Genomic DNA, 20,051 nt, shown 5'->3' with positions numbered 1-20,051 from the left:
TGGCATCTGTATCCCATTCCTGTAAATCAAATATTCCAAACTACATAAGTGTGAGAGGAAAGGGGAAAGAGAAATTGCCTCTCAGTCTTTCTACTCAGATCTCTGAGCATCACAGTCGAAGCAGGCAGATCCTTCCATTGATCAACGGAGCCAGATAATTTCCCAGTCCAGAGATGCATAACAAGGAGGCTAATGAAGCACTGGGCAGCCAGAAAGCCATTCACAGCCAGGTGTTAAATTGACACAGCATTTGATGGCAACAGAAGCAACCGCTGCAATCAGAAGAAAGTTACTACCCAACATGCCTGTTGGAGCCTCTCTTAAGCTCCAAGGCACTTATGTTGTGACGCAGGCCCAAGTGATGCCTCCCCATAATTTTCTGTCTCTAGGAAAATGGGACGTCATCACCACCACCCTCCCTTCACCCTAAAGTCACTGAGCTGGTTGCAACAGTTAAAACAGTTTAAAACAACTCGCAACAACAGAAATAAGGTGCGTCCTGAAAATATCTATCTCCTAGATATGTACTACTGCTAAAGCCAAATCCTGGAGCAGCAGTTACCATCAAGAGCAATAGAATTAGCCTTGCTGGTGAGTACTGTGGATGCCAAAGACTCAGGTATTTGGGACTTTTGAGTGATGAGCATGAGGGCTTGTCTCAATTTCTCTTCCCTGAGAGAAATTTGGATGCTGTGTGAATGCGTTCAGCTTGGTCCAGTGTAAGGAATTGAGACTGCGATTATATAGTCACCTTGTGTGTGTTTTTGAGACAAAAAGTGGGGGTTTTTTTGGGGGGGGGGCAAATTGTCTAAATAAATAAACATTGGACCCACTAATGTTTGTGACTCCATCCTTTCCTCTTTTATCCCCCCCCCCCCGGGACATTTTGGGTTGCGGAAGAATTCTGTCTTTCTTAAGTCCTTGGCTTGAAGAATGACCATCAGTTGCTCCAGGAAAAAGGAGTGTGCTTTGTTTCATGTTCTGGCATAGAGGTGAGAAGGATGGTTGAACTCCCACCACCCCTCCACCCTTCACTCTCATGACCTTCCTTAGCCTGACTACCCATTGACCTTGGACTGAGCTGCCTGCCTCTTTCTCATAGACATCAGACAGCCTGTCCCTTCAATGGACCTCTTCACATGGCCCACCTGGAGCAATGATCAGCTGCAAAAGGTGAACTGAAGCTTCTACATGAAAGATACGAGGAAGGCTGAGCCAAGACTATATATAAGCTAGAGTAGGTTTTCTGGATGGGGGATACACAGGGAAGAGGCATTGACAGGAGACTGTGGGCAGTGAGAACACCCTCTCCCCACATCGCTTCATGCAGCAGTTGCCAAAGAGTGGGATCTTTGCATTTATCCACCTACACAAGCTGGGGGGGGGGAGCGGTTAAAGACTAGTGGGCAGAGACATGGAACACTTCCCTGATGACTCACTGAAGCTCCTGATAACAGGCAGCTTGAGAGATAAATTTGGCTTCCTTTTTGGCCCAGCTCTCTGGAAGTTTGAGGACCACCAGGCTAATGGACCACATCAGCATTCTCTTGCAACAGTGCGTAAAGACAGAGAAAGACTCCAAACCTCTGTGGCTTGAAACAGAAAGAAGGGTGGGGTGGGGGTGGGGATTAGCTCATTTAAAAAAAACTGCAGCTGTGCTAGTCTACTTAGTCTTGCTTGTGGGGAATGGTGGTGGTGGGGAACATAATGTAGCTCCTGGGATTATTTACGTATGTGGCTTAAATCACTTTCTCTCGTAACATACAGATAACTATTGTGACAACAGGAGAAACTGAGTATGAGGGAGACCAAGGAAGGAAGGAAGGAAGGAAGGAAGGAAGGAAGGAAGGAAGGAAGGAAGGAAGGAAGGAAGGACAGTGTAAAGTGTTCCTGTCATATTGTAGAAGTCCCTCTGTAGCCCCCCAGTTTCACACCATGATCTTAATGAAGGTGACATTCAATAACACAAAGGGAGAAACCCAGAATCCAAGTGCTCCTTCGTATGCTGGTATTTGTCATTGCCTAATAACACTCCTTCAATGCCCACACCATCTCCACAGCCAAGGAGGGTTAACTAAAACACCACAACACTAAAAAACACAGACAAAAAACCCTCGACTTGCTCAATGGTCATTTGGTTCATGATCAGTTTCCCAAGGAACCTTTTGTTAAATGCACACAAACAAACCTCTGCAACAAGTGAGCCCTGGTCAGAGACAACAGTCACCCCAGCCTACCCTGCGGCACAAATTCTAGTCCCATCTTTGCAGGAGTCAAAGCATGCATGAAAATATAGTCTTCCTACTCTCTCAACCCTTCCTACTCTCTCAATGGGCAGGGCTTGCCTTTGCCATTACCTGACCATCTAATGCTTGCCTGTCTTCCTGGCATAGATTGTAACATATAGACATGTAATAATGGAACAGGACACCGTAAGAGCATCACAAGAGCCCTGCAACTGGATCCACCTATTCTAACATCTTGTTCTCACACAGTAGTCAACCAAATGTCCCAGTCTGAAGCCCACAAGTGTGCAACAGCCCTTTCCCACCTCGGTGTTGTGTCCTGAGACCCACACTGCAAAGAAGTCAGAGCAGAGTCCAAAGCTAGAAGCAGACCCAGGCAAATGCTTGAGACTCTAAGGGCCCAAAGGGAAGTTTCTAGGGCTGTGGGTTCTCTCTGCATCTCTCAGGCAAAGCCAAACTTTCCCCATGGAAGCAACACCACTTCCCCTGACTGTGCTACAGCATTAGTCCCAGCAGTCCTCCCTTCACCCCATCCCAGCTCACTTCCAAAAGACGAGGAGAGCCCAGAGTTGGCAACAAAGAGTTGGGTTTCAATACCTTCCAAGCAGCAGGTCCTCCACAAGCCCGAGTGGGTCATGACTTCTTCGTTTTTCCTGCTGGTGTCATTGTCGTTTGTGGACTTAGTCCTGCACACCCCCCTGGAATACAGCCAATAGTCTGTGCCCACCGCGATGGTCATGAGGCTGAACGCTGCAAAGGCTCCCAGGGTGGTGATCAGCATCTGGATACCTCTGTCACACATCCTCATAATGATGCATGGTATCGTGGGCAGCCAACCGGAGGGGAAGGCAAGGCAGAGGGAGAAAGAAGGCAAAGGTGTCGCTCACACTCCCCTGGAGCTAGGGGGCCGGAGGCATGCAGGGGAAGGGCTGCCCCTTCTCTACACCAACCGGGCTCTCCACACCAGAGGAGGGGGACCCCGCGGGCTCCTCAGGTGCTGGTCTTCTGCGTTTCGAGGGATCTCCTCCCTGCCCCTCTTGGATGGAGCATGAGGCTGAGATCCAGCCAGGCGTCTGCTGCTCATCCCCGATCCAGACCCCGCACGCCGGGCTCAGAGGCGTGCGGCTTGTCCTTCGTTCAGCCTGGGAGAGCCAGACGCCTGTCACAAGAGCAAAATAAATAAATAAAAAATTCCAAAGAGCTCGAGATCAACACGGTGTGTGTCTGCGTGTGTGTGCTACAGAGAGGAAGAGGTGCTAGAGAGGATGCGGATGGAATAGACAGAAGTATGTGCTTTAAAAGCAGCTGGGTGGAAATATCCCCCACGACTGGCGATGGAGAGAAGAGGAGATCGCCCCAAGCCCCCTCCCCGTCTCTGAAGCGACAAGCAAAGGCGGCGGCGGCGGCGAAAACTGCCAGAGGTGCGGAGCCCGCGACTGGAAAGGGAAGTCACTCCCGGGTCCCCTGTGGTGCTGAGCAGGCCCGCCCCCAGCTCGGCGCTGGAGGGATGGATTCCCTCCAGCCAAGCAGCGGGGTGGGTGGGCTCCTTGGGCTGGAGAGGGCCGCTCCCTTCCCGCTGCTGCTGCTGCCGCCCGCTCGGGCGCCGCGGTGCTGAAGCGGACAGCTCCCTGCGCGCCTGCCCGTGCCCTGGAGTGTGGTGGTGCTGAAGTGGACAGCTCCCGCGATTCTAGACTCCGGCTCCCTGTGATGTAAGGAGGCGCCTCCCACTCGCCTCCGGCGCTCTCCAGGAGGGATTCTGCTGGAACTTTTTGGTGAAGGAGGTGGAGGAGGAGGAGGATGGCTGCTCCCATCAGCAGGCGAGGCGCTTCCCTGCTGCTCCTGCTGCTCCTGCTCCTCCTCCTCCTGCTGCTGCTGCCGCCGCCGCCGCCTGCAGCTGAGCTTTGACACTCGGACTGGTGAGCAGCTGCTTGTCCCAGCTGCCCATGTCCCTCCCAAAATACTGGAAGCGAGTGATGCAGAGATCGCACAGCTGCCTGGAAGGAAGAACCGAGCCGAGGAGAAGGTATAGAAGTGGCTGATTACATGAGAGTTCGAGGCGGGGGGGTTGGCTTTCCAGGGAACTCAATCCCCTCCCCCCCCTCACGCACACAAGCAAGGCACACGAGGTATGCACACGCAGGCATGTGCACGCACACAAACACACACTTCTCTCCTATAACACTCACAAAAACTTTCCCACAGGTTTATCAAGATGCTGTGGGGAAGGACTATAGCTCAGGGATAGAACAACTACTTTGCATACAATAGTTTCCAGGTTCAGCAACCAGCATCTTCTGGTAGGGCTGGGATAGACCCCTAGCAAAAATGCTGCAGAGCTGCTGCCCGTCAGTGCAGGCAATGTAGAGCTAGATAGACCAATGGGCTGATGTTGTATAAGGCTGCTCCCTATGTTCCTTCCTATGTTTCCTAGCTCAGTGGAAATGCATCTGCTTTGCATGCAGAAGGTCCCAGGTTCAAGACCCTGCATCTCTTGGTAAGACTAGAGGAGAACATGGTCTGGAGCCTCAGACAACTGATGCCTGTCAGTGTAGAAAATACTTACTGGTTTCATCTGGTATAAGGAAGCTTCCTGTGTTCCTGTACTATTATGTGAGTACCATCTCACTACTTTTGACTAAGGGAAAATCAAAGTGCTAGTTTACTAGCAAAGTTGCTTGGAGCCCTTTGTTTCCCTGTGAGATCTTAAAGACCAACAATCTTATTATGGCACAAGCTTTTGTGAACTAGAGTCCACTTTATTAAATGTGTGGAAGGTACTCGTAAATAGGCATATACTGTAGGTAGATAAATATAGAGTTTCCCCCACAGAGGGGAATGGATGGAGCGAAGTGATGTCACAGGAAAATGAAATGCGTATTCATTTATTGCACTTACATCCCCCTTTTCTACAAGGAACTCACAAAGTGGCCTATACGGTTCTCCCCCTCCGACCCAAAGTCACCTAGTGAGCTTCATGGCTGAGTGAAGATTTGAACCCTGGTCTCCCAGGTCCTGGTCTGACATTCTAACCACCACACCACATCGACTCTCCAGACAGCCCATAAGGATTCAAAATAGTTAAGCTGACCATATACAAGGTTGGAGATGCCTGTTTTTCCCCACACTGAGTTAATTATAGGTAAGTATAAAGTGACAGAGTTTGATGGCTAGTTATGCTGGAGCACCAGATCTGTGGCACTACCATAGAGGTTGACATGGCTTCACAATCTGCTAACTTTTTCATGGCCAGCTTGGAACTACCATTTGCTTTCTCAGTTCCTGTCTCCCATCCTTATCATTTGGACACAGTGCTTATGCTGTTCCACCAGAACTTCCACCTCACCATCCACCTGAGCCTAGACCCATCCAGGTGGCAGCCTCACTTTCTGAACATGACTGTGCAGTGACCTAAAAATGGATATATAAGCTCAACTTTATATCAGAACCCTACTAAGGACGTGTATCTACATGCATCTAGCTCCCATCCAGAACATGCTACAAAATCCATTGTCTGCAACAAAGCCCTAAAGTACAACTGCATCTGCTCTGACTCATCAAAGAGAGGCTCACAGCTTAAGGATTTGCATCAGTCATTTCTTAGGCTACAATCTCCACCCATTGATGTGAAAAGGCAGTTTAGTAAGAGCAGGCAGGTGCCTAGGAATAATCCACTGTAGCACAGACCTATAATGGAAAATGGCAGAACACCTCTCTGTCACCCACCGGCTTTGTTGAAACCACTCCAGTGAATAGTTACATGCTACCCCAGTCTCTGAGTGGCAAGAGACTCCAGGGGTTCCAGTGCTTACCCAAATTTGGGTTCCTTGGAATGAAGGTCAGTAGAGACTGTGCTGTCCTTAGGATATATTGTTTTATTTACACATATATACACAACCTGATCATAAGATGGAGGGGCTCACAACACTAACACCCTGAAAAGATAATGCTTCTACATTATTTGAAGCTTTAGATCCAGCACAGAGCAAGCATGTCTGTGTCTCCCGCTTCCAGCCTGCTATTAAGCTCAGTTCACACAGACCATGCAGGCTATTGTTCTCCTACATAGCAGTTAGGAGAGGTGGTGTGGAGGAAAGACCCATCCATTAGCTTGGAAGGCACAGCCACTTGCAACCTAGCTTATTATTTTGGGATGCTGATGATGACACTTAAGTGGCTGGCTAAGGTCATTGTCTTACAATGAAACTTGTCTGACCAGTCCAGCAATCTCCTACATTAGAGTCTAACCCTCACTGGGTACAGGACCCCAAAAACTGGAAGGGACTTAGGGCATCATTCAGACTGACCCCCTAAGCTCATAATGTCATAATCAAGGATCTACAGCCCATCCAGGATAATGATTCTTCCCTTTTATAAGCCTTTGGGGGAAGGTATTACAGATGTCTCCCCCACCTCTAACTTAACCAGCAACAACAGGCCACATAACAGCCACACAAAGACAAGGACCAGGCCCTGCAATGGACCCAGATTCCAGCTCTGTCCACATATCTACTCTGGCAACACTGTTATAGAACCTAGCAATAGAACCTAGTTATAGAACCCACAACATCAGAGTGTTCATTCACCTGCTCATCTTCCAAAATATATGGTAGATTATATGCAATATAATCTGCCAGCAAAGCAGATTACACAAGACCAACAAGTCAGGCTTTCTGCAAAACAATAAGTGGGCACAAATCACATCAGAAAGGCAATATTCAGAAACCAGTGGGAAAATATTTCAATCTCACAGAACAGTCCAATTTGTCTCTTAAAAGAGCCACGTTAGAGCAAAGGGAAACTCCAGTGTGAAAGGACTGATTTGCAGTTTAACAGGAAATTCAATTCTGTCACCTGTGGCTTGAATGGAGATTTTCAGTTTTTATTCCACTGTTCATGTCATTTAGTTTAGCCATGCTAGAATGTTTGTGTCATCACCACCAGCATTTTGTTTATGGCCACTGTGACTATTTTGCTTGGATATAATTATCATTGTCTTTTCTTTAGGCATTATGTTGTCCTCTGACCTCACTCCTCAACATTCCCTCCCTGCCTCAATGTATATCTATGTCTTCCAATTTAGGATTACACTGAATGATGAACATAAGAACATCTATTCCAGCATCTTCGTCTCACAGTGGCCAACCAGGTACCCTAATGGGAAGCATGTAAGCAAGACAACTTTGGCTGAGGCTCTTAGTCTTCATAATGCAAAAGCTCAGTCTGCATACTCATTGCTCAGCTTCACCCCTTCCTATCCTGCTCTCTCCCAGGTACCCTCTCTCTCTCTCAGGTTTTTGTTACCCTTCTAGCCCCCACACTGTCTTCAAGACAGGTAATTGCATTGCTCTTGCTTACTAACTACTGTCTGCTTCTACCTAGAAACTAGCTCTTGCATTTTGCTCTTTTGTTCAGGTGACACCATGAAACAAACCCCATAAAAACACAGCCAAATTCACAGGTGCCCTGAATGGGGCATTTTGTGGCACTTGCCCTCTTTAATGGATGGTATCTCTCCAGCCGAGTTTCCTTCTGGATGTGCTCCTATGGTCGTTAGATTTCTTAAGCTTCCTTTTGCTGCTGTTTGGATTGGATTATGACTCACGTAACCTTTCAAAATGCATCTCTGCCAAAACCGCTCTAGAATTAAAGGGTTATTTTAAACCTGCATGTATGTGATATGAAAGCAAATTATTTACTTGGGCATGGTATGCATTGTGGAAATTACAGATAGGCATGGATGCAGAATGGTTTCTGCTTTGACAGCAAAGCAGAAACCAGACTTTCCTTGTTTGGCTTTGTGACACCCTTGTGAGTTAAAGGGCACCATCATTCCCATTTCACAGCAAGGACAGTGAAGCCGAGAAACAGCCTTGATAAAGGCCACCAAAAAGCCTCTGGCTGTATTGGGATTAACACAGTGATTCATTTCTCTGTGGGGCTCAGGCCAGCCCTGGAAGTCTGGCTCTCCAGATGAGATCAGGGCTATGGGTGACTGTATCCAACTCTAGACTTGGAGAGCATGTTCTCCAACAAAGAGTTGGCATCAGAACTTGCCCTGCTGGATCATAAAAAAGGCTCATCTATCCAGCACCCTGTTCTCACAGTAGTCAACCAGATACCCCTGGGAAGCCTGCAAGCCGAACCTGGAATATCAGGACCTGAACATGGAATAGAAGGACCTGGGCACAACTGTTATCTTCCCTACTTGCTATCTCCCCAGCAACTGATACTCAGAGGTACATGGGCATCATGGCTGGTAGCCCTATCGTCTATGAATTTTCCAAACCCTCTTTTACAGCCACCTGAATTGGTAGCCATTACTACATATTCTGTGAGTTAATTCCATAGTTTAATTACGTGCTGTGTGAAAGAGCACTTTCTGTCGTCTGCCCTGAATAATGGGACATTAATGGGTGTGGGTGTGTGAGAGAGGAAGCGTGAGAACTTCTCCCTTTCCACTCCCCCCACACCGTGTATTATTATCCTACATCCAGAACCCTTTTCAGACCCAAGACCCACTTTTAACTCAAAAATGCATTTGAGGATCCACTTCTTAATCTTTCACCATATCTTTGTATGGCAGTAGTGCTGCTGTTGAGACCAACCTTAGATCAGACCATGACCCACTAGTGAGTCCTAACCCATCAGTTGAAGACCACTGTCTTGGACACATGGCTGTTCCCCCCCCCCACTTTTATCTAAATTTAAAAGCCTGAATTGTTGTAATCTTTCCTCATAGGGGAGCTGCTCCAGTCCCTTGATAATTTTAGTGGCTACCATTCTGTGTCTACAATATCCCTCTTGAGGTCCATCAACTAGGACTCCACAGTCACACCACATATAAAAAGGCATTATGATGTCGGGAGTATTATTTTCAATTTATTTCCAATGTTGCCTAATATGGAATCCACCATTTTTTCACAGCTGCTGCAAACTGGGATGACTGTTTCATTGAGCCACATCCATCATGGCCCCCGGTCAGTCTCTGCCAGTTCAGACCTCATTAGTGCATATATGAACTTAGGGAATATATCTAAATATATATCCTCAATGTGCATCAATGCCAGATTAATTTGTGCAGTGAAATACTTCTGCAAGAAAGGAATTGCCGTCAGTGTTTGCTCCAGCACTCACATGAGGAAAACTTTGTCTTGAGGGAGCAATGCAGGCTATGCATGCTTCCAGATCTTATGACCACAGAGGAAAAGGAGAGGTGCCTGTGAAAAAGCTTGATCGACCCAGCTGCAAGCAAGGACTTAAAGTCCTTTGCGGGTACAAAGCGTTGGAGCTGACAGGCAGTCGCTCCATATTGCTCACCTGTTCCACGACCTCCTAAGGGACGCAGGTGGCGCTGTGGGTTAAAGCCTCAGCGCCTAGGACTTGCCGATCGAAAGGTCGGCGGTTCGAATCCCTGCCGCGGGGTGCGCTCCCACTGCTCGGTCCCAGCGCCTGCCAACCTAGCAGTTCGAAAGCACCTCCGGGTGCAAGTAGATAAATAGGGACCGCTTACCAGCGGGAAGGTAAACGGCGTTTCCGTGTGCAGCTCTGGCTCGCCAGAGCAGCGATGTCACGCTGGCCACGTGACCCGGAAGTGTCTTCGGACAGCGCTGGCCCCTGGCCTCTTGAGTGAGATGGGCGCACAACCCCAGAGTCTGTCAAGACTGGCCCGTACGGGCAGGGGTACCTTTACCTTTACCTTTTTCCACGACCTCCAGTTGTACACCCCTTTCATTTTCTGTACCAGAACAGGGATCTGAGTCCCAGGTAGGTCCTACTAGATGAGGGTCCAGCCTGAGCCATCAGGGTTCCTGGTTCGAGCAACAATCCCTGATACTGGTTGAGATTAATCAGTGGAGATGAGGAAAAGTCACTCTGCACATGTTCATTCCTTACTTCTCATTTTCCAGGAGGAGTTCTTGATCCTGAAAAGCAATTCTAGGAGCTTGAGCTCCAGTAAGCCCCAGCTCAAATATATTAAGACATTAATTTCTATTTGCAGCTGTTTATTTAATTTAAAAATAATAATCACAATACTGCAATATCAACAAAAGCATTTAAAACGTGCCTACATGCCTGCCAGTACTCATAAGCCCCTTTGCAAGAACATTGTGGGTGTACGTGATTTGTATGGAATTTAAGTTTTGTTGTTTAATATTGACCTGCAATAGTCAATCAAGCCAGAAATGTGTGATTCAGCCAGGAGAAATCTGTTTGCCTTGCCAAAACTTGGTTTTCCTCAGAAAAATCCTCAGCTGTTTTACCTCAGCTGAAGCTTCTGAGTTTCAGTTTAGGAAGTTGAAAAATACAACTAGGGAGTTGAAAAGTGCTACAAAATGTTTATATTTATATACCTCCTTGCATCCCACCATTCTGAACCAACTTCTCATCACCTGAGCAATTTGTCCCAGGCCCCAACATATCCTTGCTTGCTTGACCTTCAGAATTCCCAAATTGTCTCTCCTAAGACTGTGGTTGCTCTGAGATTTCCCTGCTGCTCCAGAGGGCAGGATCCAAACCAATGGACCCAAATTACAAAAAAGAACAAAGAAAAAAGATATTCTGACTAACACTATTAGGAAGAACTTTCTGATAGGAAGAACTATTCACTAGTGGAATAGCTTACCATGGAAGGTGGTCGACTCTCTTTCATTCACGGTTTTGCAATAGAGGTTGGATGGGCATCTGTCAGGGATTCTTTAGCTGTGATTCATGCATTGCAGGGGTGTTGTAATAGATGACCCTTGGGGCTACTTTTCAACTCTACAATTCTATGCTTCTACAAAAGTAGAGGTTGGCAAGGACAGAGGCATGAAGGAACAACACCTGTGTCTTTTAGCTTTGCACAGAGGACTTTGCTCTAGCCATGAAGAAGACAACCTGCCTATTCCCACATGTCCCCATCCAGACGAACAAGAGGCATTGTTACATATCCAGGACACTTTCCAGTTAGGGAAAATAACTCATGAGGAGCATGGAGCAATGTGAAGGTCACCAAGGAAGAGTTGAAAGTGGCATTTATTTTCCCAACCATCTATAAATGCTTTAGAGGCTCAGATGGGGGGAAATGGTTCTCATTGCCGGCTTGGGATGATGTATTGTATCAGTAGCCCCTTCTGGACAGAGATAGCCTGGCTGTGGCCATAAGTGGCCTAGCTATGCTACTGCAATGCATTGTATGTGAGGTTTCTTTGAAGATGGCTTGGGAACTTCTCCTGCTGCAAACTTTGTTGTTGTTGTTTAGTCGTTTAGTCATTTAGTTGTATTTGACTCTTCGTGACCTCTTGGACCAGAGCACACCAGGCACTCCTGTCTTCCACTGCCTCCCGCAGTTTGGTCAGACTCATGCTGGTAGCTTCGAGAACACTGTCCAACCATCTCGTCCTCTGTCGTCCCCTTCTCCTTGTGCCCTCCATTTTCCCCAACATCAGGGTCTTTTCCAGGGAGTCTTCTCTTCTCATGAGGTGGCCAAAGTATTGGAGCCTCAGCTTCACGATCTGTCCTTCCAGTGAGCACTCAGGGCTGGTTTCCTTCAGAATGGATAGGTTTTATCTTCTTGCAGTCCATGGGACTCTCAAAAGTCTCCTCTAGCACCATAATTCAAAAGCATCAATTCTTTGGTGAGCAGCCTTCTTTATGGTCCAGCTCTCACTTCCATACATCACTACTGCAAACTAAGGTTGCAGAACTGCTGACTAGAAGAGGTTGGATGGACCATCTCTCACCACTTTTGGAAAAGCTCTGCAGTGTCTCTGGGCAGAATGTGAAGTGCTACAAAGCCCTGCACTTCTTGGGATCTGAAGGCCTGCCTCTTCCTCTGTAAACCTGCTTTGCCATTGAGATTTCCTTCTGAGTTCAGAATGCTTTTGCTGAGCCAGGTGAGGAAGGGGGCAAGATGGGAATGCTCCCAGAGTTGCCCACCTGGTACCTACCTCGCCCCCCTGTGCACATTGCTTTGAGGCAATGACTGTCCAAAGTCACCCCATATGGCTTCCTAGCCAAACTGGGATTTGAACCCATATCATTCTGATTCCTCCTAGCCCTGTGAGTTAAATCCCAGTTGTATCTGCTGAAGGAACAGACTTGCTGCAGTCTCAGCCAGTCCCGTTCTTTAATTGATTTTCTATACATCCTCTCAGGCCTAATGAAGAGAATTGTAATGCAAATGAGATGAATGAAAGGCAGCCTGAGGAGAAGGTTTGGGAAGGTCATTCTGTTGCCTCTCCTGGTCACTCTTCCCAAACATGAAGGAGGCGGCCACATCTTCTCTCTGATGAGCAAGACCAAAGTGACAGGGAAGGCTGAGCAATCATTCTGTTGGATGCTTCCCATCTCAGCCCAGCCTGGCCGATGGCATAGAGCCGCTCACTGCCCGTGTCGTGCCCACGCAAGCAGATATACCTTAGGAAGCGGAGGAAGCCGGCTTCAGGCTTCCTTCACTGCACCCTCGAAAAAGAGCTGAGTCATTTGTCACGATGGTTTTGTCATCAGTTGCCATAATTAAGGGAAGTGTCACAAAAGCCAAACGTGTCACTAGAGGAAGCTGCAGCAAACGAAACGAAGGGAAATTACTCCCCTTCCCCCATTCTTAAGGGCTGGAAATGGCTTTCAGGGTTTCAGAATTTGACATGCAAAAAGGGAACCTGTTCCCCCACCTCTCCCATGGGTCTTGGATGCTGTTGTGGCAATGTTTCAGGATGACACAAAATCCTGGCAATTTCCTAGCTCTGAGCACTACGTTGGCCAACATGGATACCGCTGTCTGGTCACATCAGTGCTTGTTGTGCCTTATTAGAATTGTAGCAAAGGTCGATGATGTTGTGGGTGGGGATGTGGAGTTCCAGATGCTGAGCATTGGCCTTAGTCAGTATGGCCAATGGTCAGCAATGATGAGAGTGGAGTTGCCCCCCCCCCCCAGGTTCTCCTCCCTAGTAGATGCCAATAACTGCATCTGAAAAGGTCTTTTAAGCTAGCCAGGTGCAGCACTGAGGGGGTGGAACTTTTAGGCTGACCAGATAATAAAATATTGTAGTTGTTTCAGGCCTATGCTGTCTTTTTGCCTCAGCTTCGAGGTCGCTAGCCTTGGTCCTGAAACCAGCAACTCCAGGGCTGTCCTGACTGTGCCCCTGCTTCAGGTTAGCTCCAAGACACACCAGGCCTCCTTCCTTATCACCTTGGTCTTTGCATCTCCGTGATGACAAAATCCAAGATGGATCAGAACACCCTTAGATGCCATGGTTGTTCAATGTTGCTTTACACACAATGAATTTCCTATGAAGTAGGGACTCTATTTAGGAATCTGGACACTTGGTATGTGGACTGTCACATTTCTGCAGCAAAGCCAGCATTGGCCATGATTTCCAAGTTTTGCACAAGCTGTGCATTTGCACCCATGGTTCTCTACATGCCAGTGTCCCAGTATCTCTTATACTGACATGGCATCCTCTTGATTGTTGTATTGGCACCAAAGACCACAGATAGTTGGCCACATTCCAAAGCAGCCTTCTCCAACATTGTGTCCTCCAGATGTGTTGGTAGGCAGCTTCTATCAGGCCCAGCCAGCACAGTGGGAGCTATAACCAAAACTAAAAGTTGGGGTTAGTTTGGAGGCTGCATCTGGAGAACACAGTGGCTAGGTTGCTTGTGGGGGAAACTACTGCCAACATATAACACATTGTTCTCAGGATTTGCACTGGCTGCCAATTTGCTACAGGGGCAAGTTCAAGGTGTTGGTACTAGCATAGAAGTTTCTGTACAGGACCAGGCCTTATCCCTTCTACACCCAGTAGATCACTGTAGTCTGTAGGTGTCTCACTCCTGCACAATTGAAAGAGGCCCGTTCCACCATAACTCAGAGCAGGGCTTTTAGGGTGACTGCCCCATTCTCTGGAGTAGCATTCCTACTGAGTACTACCTGCACTTCTGGAAACAACTGAAAACATTATTGCTCCAACAGCTTTTCTCAGAAGGATAAATGGATCTTTATCCCAAGTGTCCACTTGTTAGTGTTAGTGTTTTGTTTTAAATGCATTTGTTGTTTCTGTATTTTTAATTCTTTACTTGACTCATGTGCAAATTGCCTTGAGATGATGGTTTGGAAGGTAATTAATAAATAAATTATAATAATAATCTGGATAGCAGAATGTTGTGGATAGCTATTCTAAATTGCCCCACCACCTTGCATAAAAAATGGACAAGAGACAAAGCTTTGTGTCTTTTGAGATTATGCTAATCTGGTGGCTACGTAGTCAATTTATGCCCAAATCTTTCAAACATTCCAAGAGTTGTGATTCTGTAAGTGGCACATTGTTTCATCACAGTCCCACTGGCGATGCAGTCCTGCTTTGGAAAGAACAATACTGTGGTACCTCAGGTTAATAACTTAATTCATTCTGGAGGTCCTTTCTTAATCTGAAACTGTTCTTAACCTGAACCACTACTTTAGCTAATTGGGCTTCCTGTTGCCGCCACACCACTGGCATGCGATTTCTGTTCTCATCCTGAGGTAAAGTTCTTAACCCGAGGTACTATTTCTGGGTAAGCAGAGTCCGTAACCTGAAGCATCTGTAACCTGAAGCGTCTGGAACTCAAGGTACCACAGCAGTTATTGTTAATTTATCTTGAGTCTGAAATTGTGGTATATAAGGGAGCAGGATTAAGGGTGAGGGTGTGGAAGCTAGTTTCTTATACCATCTGTTTCACAACCTATAGTACAACATGTGAAAGCGCTGGATAAAGACTTCCAAAAGAGCTCTTTTGATGCAAGAAGGGGATCACAGCAGCCATAGCTCTTGATCTTTTAAGTTATGGTAGCCAGAAGGAAAGTGAGGTGCTGCTGCTGTGCCTATAAGAGTTGTGTAGGAAAAGGATTTGGGTTGGGTATGGCTTGCCACTGCAGGAATGGATAAAGGGGCAGAGCTGCAGCTCAGTGCTTAGAGCAGCTGCTTTGCATGCAGAAGGTCTCAGGTTCTGTCCCCAGCAGCATCTCCAGGTAGGGCAGGGACAGACGTCTGCCTGAAACCCCAGAGAGCTGCTGCCAGTTAGTGTTGACAATACTGAGCTTAGATGACCAATAGGTCTGACTCAGTAAAAGGCAGTTTTTTATATGGCAAAAGTTGAAAAATCCAGTTTTGCACAACTAGGAATGGCCTGGAGCCCTGCTGGTCACCCTATTTTATGGTCCAGAGAGATCCCATAAAAAAACTCTTCTCTTTGAGGAGGGGGAAGGCTATGTTCTGGAAGTCAGTCAGTTCCTGGCAAAAACAGGTATGCTCTTCCCATGCAGAGCTGGAGATTTATTTAGCTCCTTTGCTTGCAGCATGGCAGCTTAATCTTTCTTGGGGGGGGGGTTGTGTCACTGGATGCAAGGGGATAAGTGAGAGCATATTTTGAGCAGCTTTGACACTTGATGGACAAGCCTCTCCATGTGCCTCTCTTTTCTCCCTCTTTTTCAACTGGCTGGGAGGAGGTGGAGTCCCTCCCAAATTCCTCTACAATTGGCTCCTTTCCCTGCATCATGTGACCTCAACCAGCTATGGCAAGAACTCCAGGGAGATTTCCTTGCATAATGTGCTGGAGGCTCAATCAAGCATTCGCCCTGAAGTGTGTCTGTGTGCACAAGGTCAGAGGGGGCAACACCTCCTTATCTTCAGAATGAGCTCCATTGTTCAGTGATTGAAGCTGTAGTTTCAGGTATAATCCTTGCACCTATTTCTATATGTATTATGGGGTAAGGACAATACCTCAGTTCTCTTAGGAACGTAAGAGCCTGCTGGATCAGGCCACTGGCCCATCTTGTAAAGCATCCTGTTCTCACAGTTGCCCATCAGATGCCTGTGGGAAAGCAGCAAGCAGAGCGTGAGCACAAGAGCCCTCTCCCTTCCTGTGGTTTCCAGCAATTGGTAGTTGGAAGTGTTGCTGCTTCTAGCTGTGGAGGCAGAGCAGAGCCATCATGGCTAGTAGCCATTGACTGCCAACTCCTCCATGAATTTGTCCAATCCTCATTTAAAGCCATCCAAGTTGATGGCCATCACTGCCTTTGGTGGGACAGTGAGAGTGAGTTCCACAGTTTAACTGTGCGCTGCATGGAAGACTTCCTTTTTTCCACTTGGAATCGTCCAACATTCAGCTGCATTGAATGTCCATGAATTGTAGCATTATGAGAAAGGGAGGAATTTTTTCTTCTGTCCACAGGAATAGAAAAGGTTGGTGGTAACTGGATGTCTGGGGCAAAGATAACTTGTGGTGGAATTGTTTTTTCTCTTCCAGTCCACTGTCCTTCTTCACATGATGAGAGCAGGAGAAGGGAGCTTCTCAGAATACCTTGCAATAACTTTATAGAGCCTGCAATGTTGGCAGCCCCCAAAACACAGACACTTAATCAAAGGGATTTATATGTTTAGCATGCAGGGGATCATTTGAGTGTTTTAATTGTACTCACCAAGAGTGTATGACCAGTGAATTGGCAGAGAGAGAGAGAGTGTTCTGAAAAATGTTGGCAAGGATATCCTTCCATATGGAACCTGTGTCTGAGCTTTATTTTTTGCCCCAAGCTTTCCCCATGAAAACCTGCTCTTTAAAGATGAATTGGAGCAACCGTCAGTTTGGGTTTTCTGTGGATTGATGTTTGCTCCAAGTGAGCTTTTAAGAATGGGTTTTCATGGGGAAAGCTCTAGAGCAAAAACACACACAAAAGGGCACTGAGACACGGAGCTCTAAATCATGGACCATGCCTGGAAAGAGCAGAGGAAAGGTAAGAGTGGGTAAATCCCAGGTTAGGGAAGGCTGCCATAGATTTAAAAAAATCACTTTTGGGGAAGAAGAACAACGTTTTCTACCTAAGCAGCAATTGCAGACCCTCTAAGTGTCCCTATTTTCCAGAGACAGTCCTGAATTTACAGAAGCCGTCCCAGTTTCAGATTTGATCCCAGAATGTTCCACTTTTCCTTAAGACGTCCCTATTTTCATTGGAGAAATGTTGGAGGGTTTGGAGTTATGTGACCCCCCCCTCCAAGTCAAGGACATAAGTAACCATACAAGCTTTAGAAGACATCTGAAGACAGCCCTGTATAGGGAAGTTTTTTAATGCTTAATGTTTTATTATGTTTTCATATATGCTGAAAGCCATCCAGAGTGGCTAGGGCAACCCAGTCAGATGGATGGGATATGTCAGAGAAATGTTGGCGGATACGCAATTGCTTTCTGTTGCTGATTAGCAAGAGATTAGCAAGAGAAAGGAGACCCCTAGGTAGATTGGTTTTCCTGAAAAGGAGTGGAAGTGCTTTGAACAGATGTTGATGGTCTTGTGTGGGCCAAGGCCTTGTGTTCAAATGTCTCCTTTCCACCACACTGTGCTGATCAGTGGTTGCTTTGCTATCACTGGTTTCCTGCTTGTCTGGTGTAGAGGCAAGTGTTGTAATCCTGTGCACACTTACCTGAGAGGAAGCTCCTTGGACTACCACTGAGTGGCCATGCACAGAGTTGCACCATTAGTGTGCGAACTCTGAAATCCCAATTTCAAGACTCACAAATCCACTAGGTGGGCCTGATGCAAGTGGCTCAACTTTCAAACCCTGCCTTAGCTTTGCAATATGGGCTGCCTTACACGGCTGTTGTTAGGATCATTGAGATGCTGTCTGTGAAGTGCCTTGAACTTTTGGAATATGCTATATACCACTAGCAGGGGGCTTGTGGCCCTCCAGCTGCTGTTGGGCCCTAAATCCCATAATACCTGACCATTGGTCATGCTGGCTGGGGCTGTTGGGAGTTGGAGTCCAGCAACACCCAGAAGGCTGGAGCTTCCCCATCCTTATTCACACCAAGTCTTCATATGACTTACAGTGCTTCAGCAGCTCTGTGTGTGACTTCTCATCACCAGGTACTGTTGCAGCAGGTTTGTCATGGTTTTTGGCTAGACCAATAAACTTACACTGATTGTTTGATTAAGCCCCACTCATTCCCAGGCATAGGAGCCAGCTCCTAGGGGCTGAGATCCCTTTGTGCCCCCCCAATAAAATATTTGAGGGGTCTGCTCCCCCCCCCCGTTGGTGGAAATTGCCATTCAAATGGTGTGTGCTCACCACATCTTCTGATTGCTTATGTGGGGTGGGGCTTATCTGCCCCTGCCGTATTTAATTCACATTGGCACCCCTGTTCTCAAGTAAGCGTGTAGAACAGAACTTTCCAAACTGAGTGTCATGAAACATTACATACCCTCCAACATTTCTACGATGAAAATAGGGACTTTCCATTCCATAATGATAATTTTACTGTTTATACCCCACACATCATACTGGGTTGCCCCAGCTTCTCTGGGCAGCTTCCAAAATATATAGAAACATAATAAAAGATTAAACATTAAACATTAAAAAAACCCTTCCCTATACAGGATTGCCTTCAGACAGTTTCGGGGGTTAACTCCATACTCTCCAATTTTCTCCACTGAAAACAGGGGCATCATAAGGAAAAGTGGGACATTCTGGGATCAAAGCTTCTCTAAATCAGGGACGTGCCTGGAAAATAGAGACACTTGGAGGGTCTGCATGTTAGTGTGTCAGCTGCAATGTGCAGGTGTGTTGTGCAAATGCTCCCCGCGTTCCTCCTGAGGCTAGAAAGGGGTTAGTTTAACCTCTGGTTTGCTAATAAAACTGAAATACTGTGTCGTAAAAAGTGTGCCACCAGCATGAAAAGTTTGGAAAGCTCTGGTGTAGAGGATGGCAATTGCTGAGTCACTGAGATGCAGATGGCCTTCAAGGCCACCTAGTCCCCAAAAGATAATCCACAGGTTGAGGCTCTGTGGTTCTGTGCACACTTACCTGGGAACAAGGCCAGCTAGCACACAGTAGGAGTTTATGCAAATCCTGATACAGAACTCCATACACCAATATGGAGCTCCCTGGTGGCCCAGGAAAAGGGGTTAGATCAAAGGGATGTGTGCTTTGATCTCCATCATCAATTCACTGCTGTCCTGAACGTCTGTACTCCTCCAGGAAGGGGGATATCTCAACAGGAAGGGCCTTTTAGGTGGCAGGAGAGCTTCATGTCTGGAGGGAGCCTTTGTTTTCCCAAAGGACTTCTGGGACGGGGATAGAGAATGAGGTTTTGCACAGAGGATCCACAATATTATCTCCTGTCTTTACACTCACACACATGCATGGTGCCTTACTTTTAAAATTGGAAAAGAAACAAATAATTATGTTTGTGTGTATGAAAACCACTTTGAATTCTAATTTGGGCACAAGCTCAATTTTTACCCCCATATGAAGGTCCACCTCATTCTTCTGGCTAGACTTTGCAATATGGTGCCATCTTCTTTGCATCTCCACCATAAGGATTCTCAAACTGATTATTAAAAATACCAGAAGGATTTTTTAAAAATAACATTCTAATTTTCCTTTTAAAAAAATGCATAAGGTTTTGTATTACTAAAAGAGCAAGCCCTGAAAAAGGGAAAATTCGAACCTATAATGGTTGCAGGGCCAGTGTGGTGTAGTGGTTAGAGTGTTGGACTAGGACCTGAGAGACCATGGTTCAAATCCCCACTTGGCCATGAAGCTCATTTGGTGACCTTGGGCTACTCTCTCACTCACAGCCTAAGCTACTTTGCAGGGTTGTTTTGAAGGTAAAATGGGTGAGGAGAAATATGTGTGCCACCTTCAGCTCCTGGGAGGAATGGAGGAAGAAAAATTTAATAGAATTAATTTAAAAAATTAAAACTAATTAATTTAGCCAACATTTGATCCAGGCAAGCCACCAGAATAAGCTCTCCTTCCTTTTGCTGAGACAGCGTCAATCACTTGGTCAAATTCT

At 46.7% G+C, this 20,051-nt stretch overlaps 1 protein-coding gene across 2 annotated transcripts in view; it reads right to left on the bottom strand.

Annotated features, from left to right (window-relative positions):
- Positions 1–4,599, bottom strand: part of CACNG3 (calcium voltage-gated channel auxiliary subunit gamma 3) — a 66,695-nt gene extending 62,096 nt beyond the window's left edge. Inside the window, exon 1 of one of the 2 annotated variants that reach the window (XM_081889003.1) lies at positions 2,844–4,599. In XM_081889003.1, coding sequence (XP_081745129.1) covers positions 2,844–3,054 — 211 coding nt within the window. In that variant the 5' untranslated portion in view covers positions 3,055–4,599. The remainder of the gene's footprint in view (positions 1–2,843) is intronic. The other variant, XM_081889002.1, reaches the window with a different exon arrangement.
- Between the last annotated feature and the right edge of the window lie 15,452 nt (positions 4,600–20,051).

The sequence above is a fragment of the Podarcis melisellensis genome (assembly GCF_964234715.1).
Source record: "Podarcis melisellensis genome assembly, chromosome: 14".
Lineage (NCBI taxonomy): Eukaryota > Metazoa > Chordata > Lepidosauria > Squamata > Lacertidae > Podarcis > Podarcis melisellensis.
This window is presented reverse-complemented; position numbering and strand designations above follow the sequence as displayed.